At 39.1% G+C, this 15828-nt stretch overlaps 1 protein-coding gene across 5 annotated transcripts in view; it reads left to right on the forward strand.

Moving 5' to 3' along the window:
- Window positions 1-15828, forward strand: part of DMXL1 (Dmx like 1) — a 93802-nt gene that overhangs the window by 50740 nt on the left and 27234 nt on the right. For 3 of the 5 annotated variants that reach the window (XM_077344361.1, XM_077344357.1, XM_077344358.1), the window contains exons 25-33: window positions 566-757; window positions 1048-1124; window positions 1691-1818; window positions 5080-5328; window positions 5668-5781; window positions 12648-12826; window positions 13470-13597; window positions 14790-14875; window positions 15197-15398. In XM_077344361.1, coding sequence (XP_077200476.1) covers window positions 566-757; window positions 1048-1124; window positions 1691-1818; window positions 5080-5328; window positions 5668-5781; window positions 12648-12826; window positions 13470-13597; window positions 14790-14875; window positions 15197-15398 — 1355 coding nt within the window. The remainder of the gene's footprint in view (window positions 1-565; window positions 758-1047; window positions 1125-1690; window positions 1819-5079; window positions 5329-5667; window positions 5782-12647; window positions 12827-13469; window positions 13598-14789; window positions 14876-15196; window positions 15399-15828) is intronic. The other 2 variants (XM_077344359.1, XM_077344360.1) reach the window with 1 other exon arrangement.

Below are 15828 nucleotides of genomic sequence, written 5' to 3' on the forward strand. Positions count from 1 at the left end.
TTGTCCAAGCATGGGCAGACAGCCAGGTTTCTAGTATTAACACTTGGCTGGCTAGCATGAATCTTCATAATTCCTACTAATCACAAGACCCTGTAGATGATGTCTAAAGAATATTTGGGGCAGAGGTAATTAGCCAAATTAAACAATGTTCTTGGTTCAGGTTTTTGGTTCCCAGATATTTTTATTATTAATATCATCATAATTATTATTAATTTCATTTTATACTGCTATTTTCCCATAGTGGGATCAAGGCAGTTTTCTTCCTTTTGATATTCTATGTGATGCAGGAATGGTGCCATGAACTTTGAAAAATTTCATATGGAATTGTTGCTTTGATTTCAGCTGCAGTTGCAAAAATAGTCTCCAAAGATAATATTAATTTAGCTATACATGAAAAAGTGGTGCAGATGTACACATTTAGAAATTAGACATATTGTATGATAGAAATGTCTTTAATATAGGAAATTCTGTAGGAAATTACTGTTGTGGAGTATTTGTAGTAGCTTACAGAATCTTGTAAAATTCAGATGTTAATCCAAATGTTCTATATTTCCCCCCTACAAAGGAACAGACAGATCAGTTGCCTATTAATAACAATTCAGAAGAGAATTCAATACCACTTTTGTTTGCCTGTACTGCAAGTGCCAAAACTGTGGTGGCCAACCCATTATTGCATCTTAGTAACCTGACACATGACATACTACATGCAATCATAGACCTTGATTCTCCACCTCATCCAGATATACAGAACAACAAGGCAAGTACACTGTTATCAATGTATGTTGTCTTGTTTCATTTTTTCTTAAAACCCAATAGCATTTATATTTATGCATATATGTTTCATGCAGCACAGAAGTCTGCCATTTGAGATACTCTAAACAAATCTGTATTAGTATTAGAACATGTGTATCAGTGTTCTTAAAGTTGGCCACTTTGAATTGTTTTCAGGCATGTAATACCTGCATTTGAGATGGTAATATTTTTCTAAATTTATCCAGGCAAGAGTTCTCTCTGAAGTATAATACATCCTACAAATCTCTCTTCCAGATACATGTAATGCATACATTAGCAGCATCTCTGTCGGCTTGCATTTACCAGTCTCTTTGTGGAAGTCACAATTATAGGTAAAGATCTTTAAAGTGGTATGATGTCCAGCAAGAACAGAATACCTTCCCTGTATTTTGGGGTAATAACTATACAACCCCCATCCCTTATTTGTTCAATTTATTTCATCACAATAAAAGGTTTATGAGATGTTTCAGGCCCTGTCCTGTATGTGCACAAGTGCTAGATGATTTCACTAAAATGGGAGTGAGGAAGGTAAAAGTTTAACACAGCACATCCAAAATACTGGGTTCTAAATAAACTAATATGATACAAAATCTCATTTAACAACACTAGCTACTTTTTAAAGATGCAACAATTAAGACTTTTTGAGGGGAAGGAAAAAGTTACTAACGTAGCTGTATGCCTGTACTATAAATAATAATCTTTAATATTGTGTTGTACTTTTTAAAAATGAAATATGGTTCTTAGAGCTTTTTGTACTTTTAATTGGCAGCCATGTATTCAGTTTCTGATTATTGAATTGCCTTATACAAGCACTTTAATACTTGGAACCTGTGTGCTATACATTAAATAAGTATTCAGTTAATGACTTACTTTATTTGATTTTATTTATTTTATATAGTTCATTACAAGCAAATCAGTTCACTGGCACAGTTTACCAGACGCTACTGCTTTCTCATCGACGGTCTTTAAGAACGGCAAGCTTAGATGAAACAGTAACTCCCAATACTACACCAGCTCAGTGGCCAGGTAGTGTTTACTTATTTACTTCATGCACACACGAATACGCACATTCCTCCCTCCCCTCCCCTCCCCTCCCTCTTTGGGCACTTGCTTGAGGTAGTTCACAGAACAAAAACATAAAAACAGCAACATTAGAAATTATGGATTACAAAACAAACCAGGGTAATAAATAAACAGTTGCAAGAATCTGCTTCTTACATACATTTTGTGTGAAAATGTCATGGCAAGAGGGGACACCAGGACATTTCCATTCCCTCCTGGGCCAAGACGTTTCAACAAAGAGTGTATGCGATGAGCCAGTTCTCACAAGTGATCTTCCACTCTGCAGAGGAGGAGACGGCAGTGGCTGGAGAAAACTCTCAGCCCAGATGCAGCAGGTGGGCTGGAGGTGGAGACATGTGGTCATCCTGGCCAAGCTTAAGTTAGCTTGGGCGAGAAGGTGGCAGGGCGATGAGTCATCAAAGGCCATGGCACCAAGTCTTGTTGAGTCCCTTTTGAGTCCACAAAATGAGGTAAAATATTTAAATTAAAAATTAAATTAAATTAGTGGTGAACAAGATCCCAGTGTGCCCCCCACCCGCTGCCACAGGCATGGGTCTTAAAGTGCCACAAGTGTAGGAAGATGGCCAGTGGACCCAAGCACAACCACTGCTCTGATCAAGCCCACCTGGGGGGGGGGGGAAGCAACCATCACATGCAGAGAACCTCAAGGAGCGTGGCTCAACACACCTTTCCCTCCCAAGGAGTCTGGGAGACTTTCTCCCAGGGAGCCAAAGACCCTCCTCACTCCATGGTGGGGTGGGTGTGACCTGTCACACAGAGGCAGAGCAAAGGAAGCACGGTGAGTGTCATGCCCAGAGGGGGGTTGCAGAAGGCCACCATCAGGCCTCTCCCTGCCAGGGCTGCAGTCAGAATCTCGCCCCAGCCTGAACCAGTATCCCACCAGGAGTTTTGTGTCCTTGTGGCTGGGACTCTACTGTGGTAAAAAACAGTGGTGGAAGGGCCTGCCACGCTGACTCTTGGCTAGCTGCTTCCGCTTGTGGGTTGCTGCCATTGTAGTTGTGCTTGGGCTCTGCCATTGCAGCACACATGTGGCAGAGGAAATGGCACTGGGTGGGTAGTAGCCTGAGGTGATGCTGGGTTCTTGCCACCTGCTCTGTATTCCTCTCCTCTCCTCACCACCCCACATCACTTCTGTCACTTATTCCCATTGCATTCCACGAAAAATGCTTTCACATCAAAAATCTAGCAGTCTAAAATGTTATTCATAAAAGAGTTCTCAGGTTAGAAGTGTACATTAAAAATATCTAAAATGATATCTCAAATAAAAGTGTGTATTTTAAAAAGTTATTAAAAATTGACTTTCTACATTCTCTAAAGTAGCCACCAGGGCAACCTCAAGGAAAGGGGCATTCCAAAGGTGAAGTTCACAAGCAAGGGTTATGGCTATCTTACCCTTCTCCCCTTCCTCACATTGCAGGATGTTTCCTTCTGCTTTCTTCCTAAGCAGCCCCGTTATCTATTGTCTTCTTATTTGTCTGTGGTTGTCTCACTCAGTCATTTTATACACACATATACATACATTTTATACACACATATACATACATCTATATAGATGCCCAGGAAAGAGACTAAGTCACCTTCTTTTATTCTGCTTCTAAAGCAGTACACAAGAGACTTTTGAAAGTTCAAAATAACATGTTTTATTTAAGTTGGAGGAGAAAAGGTCAGGTGGAATCAGGTGTAGGATGTTTGAGGTAGACATATTAAAACTGAGGTAAAACTTTGTATTCACACTAAAACCAGATAATTTGTTGCCAACAAGTAAGTGTCTCAGTTATTCAGCAAGGTCTCTTGAGGAGAAAGGCTTAAACTCTCAAGCACAGGTATCTTGAGTTTCATCAACACGTAAAATTTAGTAGGCAGGGACATGAACCAAGTTCCTAAAATCCTCCTTTATACACAGACCACGGGTCATTCCTCTTTCTTTTAAATTATTTAAGTTTTTAACTGGTCAAGGAGCTCCTGTTTTTACTAGAAGGTAATTTATCTTTAGGAGCCTCTTGTGGCGCAGAGTGGTAAGGCAGTAGACATGCAGTCTGAACCTCTGCCCATGAGGCTGGGAGTTTGATCCCAGCAGCCGGCTCAAGGTTGACTCAGCGTTCCATCCTTCCGAGGTTGGTAAAATGAGTACCCAGTTTGCTGGGGGGTAAACGGTAATGACTGGGGAAGGCACTGGCAAACCACCCCATATTGAGTCTGCCATGAAAACGCTAGAGGGCGTCACCCCAAGGGTCAGACATGACTCGGTGCTTGCACAGGGGATACCTTTACCTTTATCTTAATTTCTCTTTTTGTCATTAATAAGGATCCTCCTTAATCAATTCACTCTCTTAGCCTTCTTCCCAATGCTTAACTGTCTCTTCACCAGCTGTCAGTTCCCAACTGTCATTTCTTAAGTGAATCTCTCAACAAAATTTCACTCAAATAACCAGGTTCTCATACTCTATTAGCATTAAATCTTGACAGTCCATCAGAAAAATACAGAAAGCATCTTAACTGATGGGACACTAGACATCTTTCAGATTAGTCACACTAGGAGCCAATATATAATAATTTGTGCATTATTCTCTCTATTTTTTCCTCTGAGCACAAGTCTTTGAGGTGGGGACCATTTAATACTCCTTATTATGGGAATCTGAACCCTTTTCCCTCCCCCCTCAATCACACTGTACTCAAGTTGAGAATGCTTTTTAACAGCTCAGCATTTTGTGCATCTTGACAATGTGTTGCTTATATACACCTGACATATCTACTATGAAGTGTGGTTGATACTCATACATGCACATGCATCTGTAAACCCTTATATTCACATCTGGGCACTGCTCAGATGCTATTTACAGTCATACAACGTGGGTTGTATGAACTTTAAATGTTCATTTGCATTCAATTTATGCATTGGCATATGATGATTTGCTGCTTCTAGTTTCCAGTATTAGAGTGTCATCTGGAGTCCACACGAGAATAGTTTTCCAAGGGATTAATGTAGATTTTTTTAAATCTCTCGATCAATCTATTGTACACCATGGACTTAGCAGAGCTTGTAGAAATTTCTACAGAACTGTAAGTGAATCAGCAGCCTTAAAGCATTCACAGTACAGGGAGTTTAATTCCCCTTTCTACCCCAATGTGTCTGGAGATAATTCCATATTATTGTGCATTTTTCTTTTCTTTTTTTGTAATTAATGGTTATATTTATTTTTCTAGGAATAACACTTTTAATACAGTTATTGAACTGTGCTGGTGAAGAAGCCCAGCCTGGAATCACAATTTTGTTATGTGAGATTCTGACAGCAGTCTATCTTAGTCTCTTCATCCATGGTTTAGCTACACATTCTAGCAATGAATTGTACAGAATCGTGGCCCATCCTCTGAATGACAAAATGTGGTTTGCTGTCTTTGGTGGAGGAGCTAAGATCCCTAAAAGAGGACAAATTCAACAAACAGCAAAGACGGGTTAGTTTATACTTTTTGGTTTTCTTAGATTCAAGCCATGCATGAACTTAATTCCTTCTTAATTTACAAACTGGCTCAGTTATCTGAAACTTGTTGTCTTTTCCTGATTCCTGCTATGATCAAGCCTAAGTAAATTAACATCTTTAAGAGATCTAGATGTTTTTGTTTGTTTTCTTAAGTTCCAGGTATTTGTTGTGCAGCTTCTAAATAAATGTCAATTCACTGTTAATTGGAATATGAAAGTATTTAAAATGGCTGGTGAAAAGTAACTTTCCTTTATTTAAGGTAATCTTCTTCCATTTTTCTAAGAGCAGTATATTTTTTTTCTTTCTTTGGCAGGTAGGCACTTCTCTATGCCTAGCCCACATCAGGTAGTAGTATTCTCCATGGAATGTGTGGGGTTTACCAAATCTCTAACAGCCATCACTACTCATAGCCCTACCAAACTTGCAGGCAAGATATTAGCTTCAGTTTTAGGCATTTAAATCCAGTGCTGCTGTGTGATCTTGCATATCTAGAAATAAAACTAAAATGAAAAATTTCTGTTTTGTAAGTCATGGCTTCATATTTAAATTGCCCATTCACAATAGCCAAATTAATTTAATTCTGAAGTACAGAATATATTGGCCATCAAGATGTTTGGAATATTCCATCTTGAATCATGTTTAAATACTTTCAATAATATTGAAGTGAGGCCATAACTTGCACTTATCAGAAATATTTCCCAATATATTTATGCTCATTAAGACTGCTTGTTTTGTTTCACATGACCATTATGATATGGCTGTGGATTTCTAAGTGTTAATTTAGCATATAGAATTAGTATTTGGTTCAGTAGCTTCCAAAGACCAGATTAGAACGGCAAATAGTATAATATAAAATCTCTCATTCCCATAGTAGTGAATTGGCAATATTTCATTTTGACTACATTATTATAAGCTTAGAAAACACATAACAGTCTTGTGAAAAGGGCTTGAATAATTGGTATTTTCATATCACATTGACCTTAACTATTACAAAATGTTTCTTTATATCATGCACTACCTACCCCACCACCCAAAAATAACCACCTATAAGAAATTAAATGAAACCCTTCAAATATATGGAAGCCAATCACAGCATATGTGATGTCACTGAATAGAATCCAGTTTCATATCATCATAGAACCAGAGAGTAGGAAGGGAGCTCTTGGGTCATCTATTCCAACCCCCTGCAAAATGCAGGAAACTCACAATTACCTGCCCACCCACAGTGACCTTAATTCCATTTGATTATGGTCTCATAGTAGAAGCTTTAGATCAGACTACCAGATTTGAAATGAGCCTCTTGTGGCGCAGAGTGGTAAGGCAGCGATATGCTGTCTGGAGCTGTCTGCCCATGAGGTTGGGAGTTCGATCCCAGCAGCCGGCTCAAGGTCAACTCAGCCTTCCATCCTTCCGAGGTCGGTAAAATGAGTACCCAGCTTGCTGGGGGGTAAGCGGTAATGACTGGGGAAGGCACTGGCAAACCACCCCGTATTGAGTCTGCCATGAAAACGCTAGAGGGCGTCACCCCAAGGGTCAGACATGACTCGGTGCTTGCACAGGGGATACCTTTACCTTTACCTTTACCAGATTTGAATGGAACTTGAAACCCAGCACATGGTTTAGGATAACAGCTTTCCATTCTCACTGTCTCACCACTGCCCCATGTGTATTTGCAGGCATATGTTTAGTCTGTTCCAGGCAGCTTCTTATGAAGAAGGAAGTAGGGCATGATGTGTGTTTTTATGTGTAGTTGTGCACATGCTTGCTTTGTATGACTGTAATAGAGCTTTCAGTAATATAAGAGTCTGAAACTGGTAAGTGTGCAATTCTTCTAAGAAAGCAATTGGAAGGCTATACTAAACCCAAACAGAGTTCACCCATTATGAAAAAGGATGAATTTCTATTTTCTCAACTGCAGTTTTACAGTTAGTATTAACATTTATAGAGAAAGGTTTGTCAGACAATTTTCCTTTTGAAGATATTTAGTTTGAGTTATTTAGTTTGAGTTCAAAATAAGAATTAGAAGACCTTTATTGGCATACAAAGTTTGAGTTATTAGAGTTTGTGTATACTTAACCATAGCATGAAGCAATTTATTAGAAAAGTGCCCTTTATCTCAAAACCATAGCTCATGATCAGTTAACACACATAGTAGTAAATACATGTGAACAATGCAGAAAAGCACAGACAATCCTTGTTGCCTAGGGCAGATATAAGTATGATGTACACAGTCTGAAATGTACATTTATCACGTGGTCTTATTGTATGTCCAGAAGGTAATGTAATGTATGAAGTGGTTCTTGGATTGCATTCTGGAATATAGGAGCAATCCACTTTCTGAGGTTAAGTCTATATGCAAGGTACAGAATAAGAGTTGGAGAGAATCAAGAATAGACTACTTAAATCATTCATTCCAAAAGGAGGATGTAAATTTATTTATCATCAATAAATAGGAACAAAGATTATTTCGGACGACATAGTTATTGATATGGGTAGAACATATGCTTTGTCTTCAGTTCAGGCCCTGGCAACTCTGGTTTTAAAAAGAATAGTGGCAAGAGTGACATGTCAGCCTGGCACTTAAAAATTACAGCCCATCAATGAGGCAGTACTGGGATAATGGTCGAACAGCTTCTTACTGTATGTCCAATAGGGATGTGGTTACAAACACATACAATTTTGATCGCTTAAAAATTATCACTACTTGTCTTTCTACTCATAGGGGTGTAAATGAGGAAAATGCAGGATAAACAAGATTCCCTACCCTTGTATTAAAAATAATTATTTATTTTACAACATTCATACAAAAGGGACCCCTACCTTTTTCCTCTTATAAGGGCCAGATGGCTAACAAAATATATGTAATAAAAATCACATCATTAAAGCCAACAAGAAACATATCATTAAAACAAAACCAGAGCTGAAATACATACAAAAACAATTAAGACATTGGGCAGGAAGAAAGAAACATCGAAAGAATGCCAAATGGAAAAAAAAGTCTTCACCCACTGGCAGATGACTCATAGCACAGCTGGTCCTTGCTGAACTCACTTCTACTGCAGTCCAGTTTAAATTGAGCTGCAGAAAAAGCCATCCCAAAAGCTGCTGTGTTGCATGGTGTGTTACATTTGGGGCACCAAAATCTATGGGAAAATACTAGTAAGGGTATTACGAATTTTTGAAAGCTAAGTGTCATTTTCTGATGGATAAATTCAAGGACTGCAATCTGGATTTTCAGATAGTTAGGTGGATAGGGAATTGATTAGAGAACCGCACTCAAACAGTTGTCAGTGGTGTTTCATCAGACTGGAGGGAGATGAGTAGGGGGGTACCTCAAGGTTCGGTGCTCAGCCTAGGACTTTTTAACATATTTATTAATGATCTAGATCAGGGGGTGGAGGGACTACACATCAAGTTTGCAGACGACACCAAATTGGGAGGACTGGCAAATACTCCGGAAGATAGAGACAGAGTTCAACGAGATCTGAACACAATGGAAAAATGAGCAAATGAGAACAAGATGCAATTTAATAAAGATAAATGTAAAGTTCTGCATCTGGGTAAGAAAAATGAAAAGCATGCCTACTGGATGAGGGATACGCTTCTAGGTAACACTGTGTGTGAATGAGACCTTGGGGTACTTGTGGATTGTAAACTAAACATGAGCAGGCAGTGTGATGCAGCGGTAAAAAGGTGAATGCCATTTAGGGCTGTATCAACAGGGGCATCACATCAAAATCACAAGATGTCATAGTCCCATTGTATACGGCACTGGTCATACCACACCTGGAGTACTGTGTGCAGTTCTGGAGGCCTCACTTCAAGAAGGATGTAGATAAAATTGAAAGGATACAGAGGAAAACGACGAAGATGATCTGGGGCCCTATGAAGCCCTATGAAGATAGGTTGAGGGACTTGGGAATGTTCAGCCTGGAGAAAAGGAGGTTGAGAGGGGACATGATAGCCGTCTTTAAGTATTTGAAAGGTTGTCACTTGGAGGAGGGCAGGATGCTTTTTCCGTTGGCTGCAGAGGAGAGGACACGCAGTAATGGGTTTAAACTTCAAGTACAACGATATAGGCTTGATATCAGGGAAAAAATTTTCACAGTCAGAGTAGTTCAGCAGTGGAATAGGCTGCCTAAGGAGGTGGTGAGCTCCCTCTCACTGGCAGTCTTCAAGCAAAGGTTGGATACACACTTTTCTTGGATGCTTTAGGAAGCTTAGGGCTGATCCTGTGTTGAGCAGGGGGTTGGACTAGATGGCCTGTAGGGCCCCTTCCAACTCTATGATTCTATGGAGCACATTGCTCCCCACACCACAGGAGGTCCTGGCTGGGCTAATTTTTCCTGCAGTCTGGTTTAATTCGGATTGCAGGAGAAGCCTGCTCAAAGCTCAACTTTTAGGGAGCAATCTGCTCCTGGCACAGTTGATCTTGGTGCTGGCTTGTAAGGGAAGCCAGCCCTAAGCTTGGGAATAGTCTGCTCCACACCATAACCATTTATCCTTGGGCTGCCTTCTCCAGCCCTGTAAACCTTAAAGAAGCCCAACAAATAGCTGATTGCTGCTACCTGACAAACAGCACCTTGCCCCTGCATCTCTGCTGATTTCAGATCTGCCTGGTAATTTCTGAATATATCCAGGTTTTCAGGAATTTTGCTTCAGTGTTCCTGAGAAAACCCAGATACATTTGGGGCACCAAAATCTATGGGAAAATACTAGTAAGGATATTATGAATTTTTGAAAGCTGTCATTTTCTTGATGCTGATGTACAGGAAATTTCCATACAAATGCTGATTACAATCCATAGAATCCTCTTTTAATATACTGAATAGATCTTTCATACTCCTCGTTTAGCTAGTACGAAGTAATACAAGGAAACAAATATTTTTGACAAAAAGAATATAAGGAATTCTTCGTATGTGTGTGTATATTATATATATATATATACACATATACATATACATATAGAAGAAGAAGAAGAAGAAGAAGAGTTGGTTCTTATATGCCGCTTTTCCCTACCCGAAGGAGGCTCAAAGCGGCTTACAGTCGCCTTCCCATTCCTCTCCCCACAACAGACACCCTGTGGGGTGGGTGAGGCTGAGAGAGCACTGATATCACTGCCCGGTCAGAACAGTTTTATCAGTGCCGTGGCGAGCCCAAGGTCACCCAGCTGGTTGCATGTGGGGGAGTGCAGAATCGAACCTGGCATGCCAGATTACAAGTCCGCACTCCTAACCACTACACCAAACTGGCTCTATATACACACACACACACACACACATACATATATATATTGTACGGTGTTCCAGAAAGTCAAGCAATAACTGAATAGGAGAATGTTGTTTCAAGAACTTGTATGTACTTGCCTAGAAAAATAAATTCCTGAGAATAGTCACCCTTTTTGAATGGATAATTGTCTGTTTATCTGTACATCCTTCTTTGGTATATAAAATTTTGATATTCTTAAGCTGTTGCAGAGAAATAGCAGAGTTTCAGAAAGACCAGTATTTCCCAATGTATTGAGAATTTTTATCTTTGCTAGCATGATGGCATTTCTAATGGAAGTCAGATCTGAATATTTAACATAATGAACTGTTCTATAATATTAACAGCCCTTTTGGAAGGTAATGAGTGGTTATTCTATGAAAAACAATGGCAATTTATTCACAGGATTTTCATTTGTTTTATTTTATCAGACATTCGAGTGAAATAATTTCTTAAGTGAAGTCATAGAGTAGAAAAGGCAGTATGTAGTTCAAAATGTATGAATATCATCCTCTGAGCCTATATGGTGCAATCTTTTCAGTGCCAGATTTTGATGTGGGCTATCCAGGTTCTAGTCTCTGTATTACTGAATACTGTAGAAAGAATTCAGTTTTACAAAACAATTTTGAAACTTTAAAATAACAACTAGAAATCCATACTATCCTTCATTTAGTTTGTTCCATTGCTTGACAGTATACCCCACAAATAAAAAACTCAGACCAAAAATTTATAATGCAAAAATAGTCCTGTGGCATCATGCTGCCAAATTTACTGCAAGCTTTTGTTTTGGGCTTCAGATTACAAATGGAATGCAAATTGGCTGTGTTAATTGTTGCAGTTTACCATTGCAAACTAAGGAATGCTTTAAAAAACTTGCTGCTTGTGCAAAACATGATACAGTTTGTTGTGGTTTCTTACTAGCCAAAAAAAATTGTAATATAGTCAAATACTGGTGGTTTCAATGCTAATTTATATTGCACATTTAAATTGATCTTGTTAACTTAATACTTGTCATTTTGAAACTTAATCTAAATCAGAATGAGAAAAAAAATTGTAGTCTTAATTTCATTATTTGGCTTTTGTTTTATGGGTGTCTATGTTAAACAGTTATGTTTGTTTGCCTTGTGTAAAGGCTGTTCTGTATTATAGAGAGCCTACCTAATTACAATCACAACCCTCAGTCACTAAGGAGTAAATTGCCTGCATCAGTGAGGGTCCCCTGTAATATATTTGGAATTGATTGGTAGTCTTATATATGGCAGAGAGTTGGTACAGCAGGCCAATTTGCAGAACCCTTATCAAATGAGATTTAAGTGTAATGGCTATGTCTTAGATGATATTCCAGTGGTGTTGGAGATTGTCAGAGGATCCATATTTTTAAAGCTCTGTATCATGTAACATTTCTATTAGCTTATAATATATTTTGTGCCTTCATTTTAGCATAAGAGTTTTTTTTAGCTCAACTAATGTTCATTATTAAGCAATGCATGTGCACGCTTGTTTTGCTGGCTACATGACTATGTTACAACAGTTATGTTTTTATATCTTTGAAAAAAGGTAAGTAGCATTTAAGATCCATTTTACATTTCTGACAAAATATTTAAAAATAACAAACGTTAAAATACAGAAGTAATTTATACCCTTTTCTAGAAAAGTTAGAGGGAAATTCTGTGTGCCAGTGACACTTTTCTCACCTTTATTCTCTCAAAAACCTTGAGACCATAGTATAGTTGATTGTTTGAAGGCTAAGACTGTTTGAGGACAACAGTCTTAGCCTTCAATCAAGCAACTATGCTACAGAGTCTATGAAATATACTTTTTTGGAATGGCACTCTATTGGTCATGGATAGGTCTGAAAACTAAAGACTAGACTTTAAAAACAAAGTCTCACATTCAGTTTTATGGAGACTACGTGTGAGAGAGATTAATATTGTGTTCTGTCTGTTGCTATTAAAGGAAATCTTGTTAAGCTAAAGGTTATATCTGGAAAGTTTTCAAGTTTGACTTTATTTTTTTAAATCTTTGTAGCTTGTCCTCCTGTAGATGATGGCGAGAAACAACATAAACGGTTTAGACTGTCATCAAAATCATCTCCAAAAGAAAGTTTGCATCCTACTTCTTTACCTTTGGTAGAGCAAGACTCTTCAAATTACAAAGAGAAGTTTATCCCCCCTGAACTTAGTATCTGGGATTATTTTATAGCAAAGGTAACTTTTTTCCCATTCTTGAATAGGGTTCAATCCTCAATGGGATCTGGGGATCTCCTGGAGTTAAATTGATAGATATCCAGACTACAAAATCAGCTCTCTTGGAGAAAATGGTTGCTTAGAAGGGCAGGTTCTATGGCATACCACACTGAGCACCCTCCCAAAAGTCACCCTTCCTATACCCCACCCCCTCCCCGCCTCAAATCTCCAGGAATTTTCTAAGCCAGAGTGGACAACTCTACACTTGAACTGTTTTTCCCTAAATAAAAAATGCTGCTTTCCCATTATTTCACAAGCTGGAGTTAATTGTTTGTTTTTCGGGGGGGGGGGATATCAGAAGAGAGGAGCATATTTTGGTGAACTTTATAAGACGAAAAATCTAAACTAGCTGAAGAACAAAAGAAATAGAAGGAAACTTATTTGAAAGTACAGGCATGCTAGATATGCAGAAGATAAATTCAAGGCAGAGGGAAAGGGAAGCCTGACATTCATTTGTACCTACATTTCTAAGGTTAAAAATGAATTATTATGCAGCAAATCCATACAGAAAACAGTAAAGTTTTTGTTTTGAATTCAGCTCTGTTATGGCATAGTTATTGTTATGTAGCATTTGACATCCTGTGCTCCTTTAATCTCTGTTCAGCCATTTTTCTCATCGTCACAAACAAAAGTTGAATATGATTCTGAAGAAAGTCCAGAAAACAGTGATGATGAAGATGTTGATGATGAACAGTTGAAACTTCAAGAACACTCAAATTCAAATTCATATAGGTAATTCAACTTTATTTGACTGTATCTGCAATCCCCCCATATGAATGTGACATCTAAGAAAGCCAAATGTTATGCTACCATAAACCATACACTCACAAGTTCCTACAGTGCATATGTTGGGGCTTTTTCTGTTCCCAGTACTAGTTCTTCATACTATCAAATTCTGTTAGAGGATCCCCTGACTTTCCGAATATCATAGAACCATAGAATCATAGAGTTGGAAGGGGCCACACAGGCCATCTAGTCCAACCCCCTGGTCAATGCAGGATCAGCCCAAAGCACCCTAAAGCATCCAAGAAAAGTGTGTATCCAACCTTTGCTTGAAGACTGCCAGTGAGGGGGAGCTCACTACCTCCTTAGGCAGCCTATTCCACTGCTGAACTACTCTGTGAAAAATTTTTTCCTGATATCTAGCCTATATCATTGTACTTGCAGTTTAAACCCATTACTGCGTGTCCTCTCCTCTGCAGCCAATGGAAACAGCATCCTTCCCTCCTCCAAGTGACAACCTTTCCAATACTTAAAGAGGGCTATCATGTCCCCTCTCAACCTCCTTTTCTCCAGGCTGAACATTCCCAAGTCCCTCCACCTATCTTCATAGGGCTTGGTCCCTTGGCCCCAGATCATCAGAAGATATCTGAGGGGCACAGATATATAGTAAAGGCTTACCTGGCATATAATTATCCTGAATGCTCAGGTAATCAGCATCACTCAGAGAATAGTTCCTCTTCCTTAGTCACCATCCCACAGCATCTTTAGGAATACATGTACGGCACTCCTGACTCTGGCCATTGCTGGGTGACTTTCAGCGCAGCCACCTGATGTTATCAAAGTCAATGACATAGCCTTAGCCCAAAAGTATGTGGAATAAGTTATAGATCAAATTTCAGGGCATTAATTAATTCAAAGGTGGCCTGGGGATGCCTCTGTCTTTCAAACCCCAGCATAGTGTGTTAATATTTTTACTTTACATGCGTTCAATAATAGTGGCTAGAATTCTTCGTCGAGGGAATGATTTTTTTTAGTCTTATTCATAGTAATAATGTTCAAGCACCATATGCTACCTTGTAATGTAAGGGAGTGCATGTAACACTATTGACTATAATAAGCAAATATTAAAATATCACAGGAAAAATATTTTTGAGACTTTTTAAATATTACCAAAAATTCAATAAATGTTTATTTTATTTAGTTGGTCACTGATGCGACTGGCAATGGTTCAGCTGGTTCTTCAAAATTTGAAGATTTTCTATCCTTTGGCTGGCCATGATCTTTCAGGTAATGTCTTTGTAATCAGTTGTCTTTTGTAAAACTACACAGCCAATTTGTAATGTTACATATACCATTTATAGATTCTTCTGATTTATTTTCTTGTATATGCTTTATTTATGGTAAATAGTCTTGCTCAGTTAAAGTATTACATTTTCAGACTTACTAATGATAATTATTCTTAATCTATCAAAGACATGTAGCTTGGCTTCTAACTAGGTGGTACAAGCATTCAAGGTTTTGTTTTTTCAATAAAATATATGATATTATAGTAACAGAATAGCATGAAGAGACAGCTGTTAAGAAAAGCATGTTTTTGCCTATTTTCAGATCTTCCAGTTAGCTCTCCACTGTGTCACGCAGTTTTAAAGGTACTGCAGCGGTGGGAGCATGTTCTTCTCAGACGACTTGAAATGCATTGTGGCCCACCAGAAGATTACATTTCTATTCATTCTTCAGAAGAGACATCCTCTTCAGGTCCTGCACTGCTCCGCCACAAAGCATTGCTAGAACCTACAAACACACCTTTCAAGTAAATACATACAGTGTCTCAACTATATTATAAATATACTAGGGGCCAAGCCCGTTGCGTTCAGGAATACAATGGGCGCTAGATTGAGGAGGTGGGGTGGAATAACTCTGTGGATGGCCTTTCCCTCCCCTCTGGACCTGGAGAGATTGCAGGCTGAAGGCCCCCAGGAAGGGAAATCACTGACATGGGCAACCTCTGAGCCTCAACAGGGATCTGCAGCCTCTGAGCATCAGAGGAAATTGGAAGGAGGAGGGGGTGGTCAGGAGTGGGGGGGCAGAAGGCAGTTGGCTGGCTGCTGGACAGACAGGCAAGCCAGTTGGAAGAGGAGGCACTCAGGGGCGGGACAGCCACCCTGAGTGGATGTTAAGCGGTGAGTGGCACTGGCACTTAAGCCATGAGACACGCTTCTCCTCCAAGGCCTTACCAGAAA

This window comes from Paroedura picta, chromosome 7 (assembly GCF_049243985.1).
Source record: "Paroedura picta isolate Pp20150507F chromosome 7, Ppicta_v3.0, whole genome shotgun sequence".
NCBI classification, from domain to species: Eukaryota; Metazoa; Chordata; class Lepidosauria; order Squamata; family Gekkonidae; genus Paroedura; species Paroedura picta.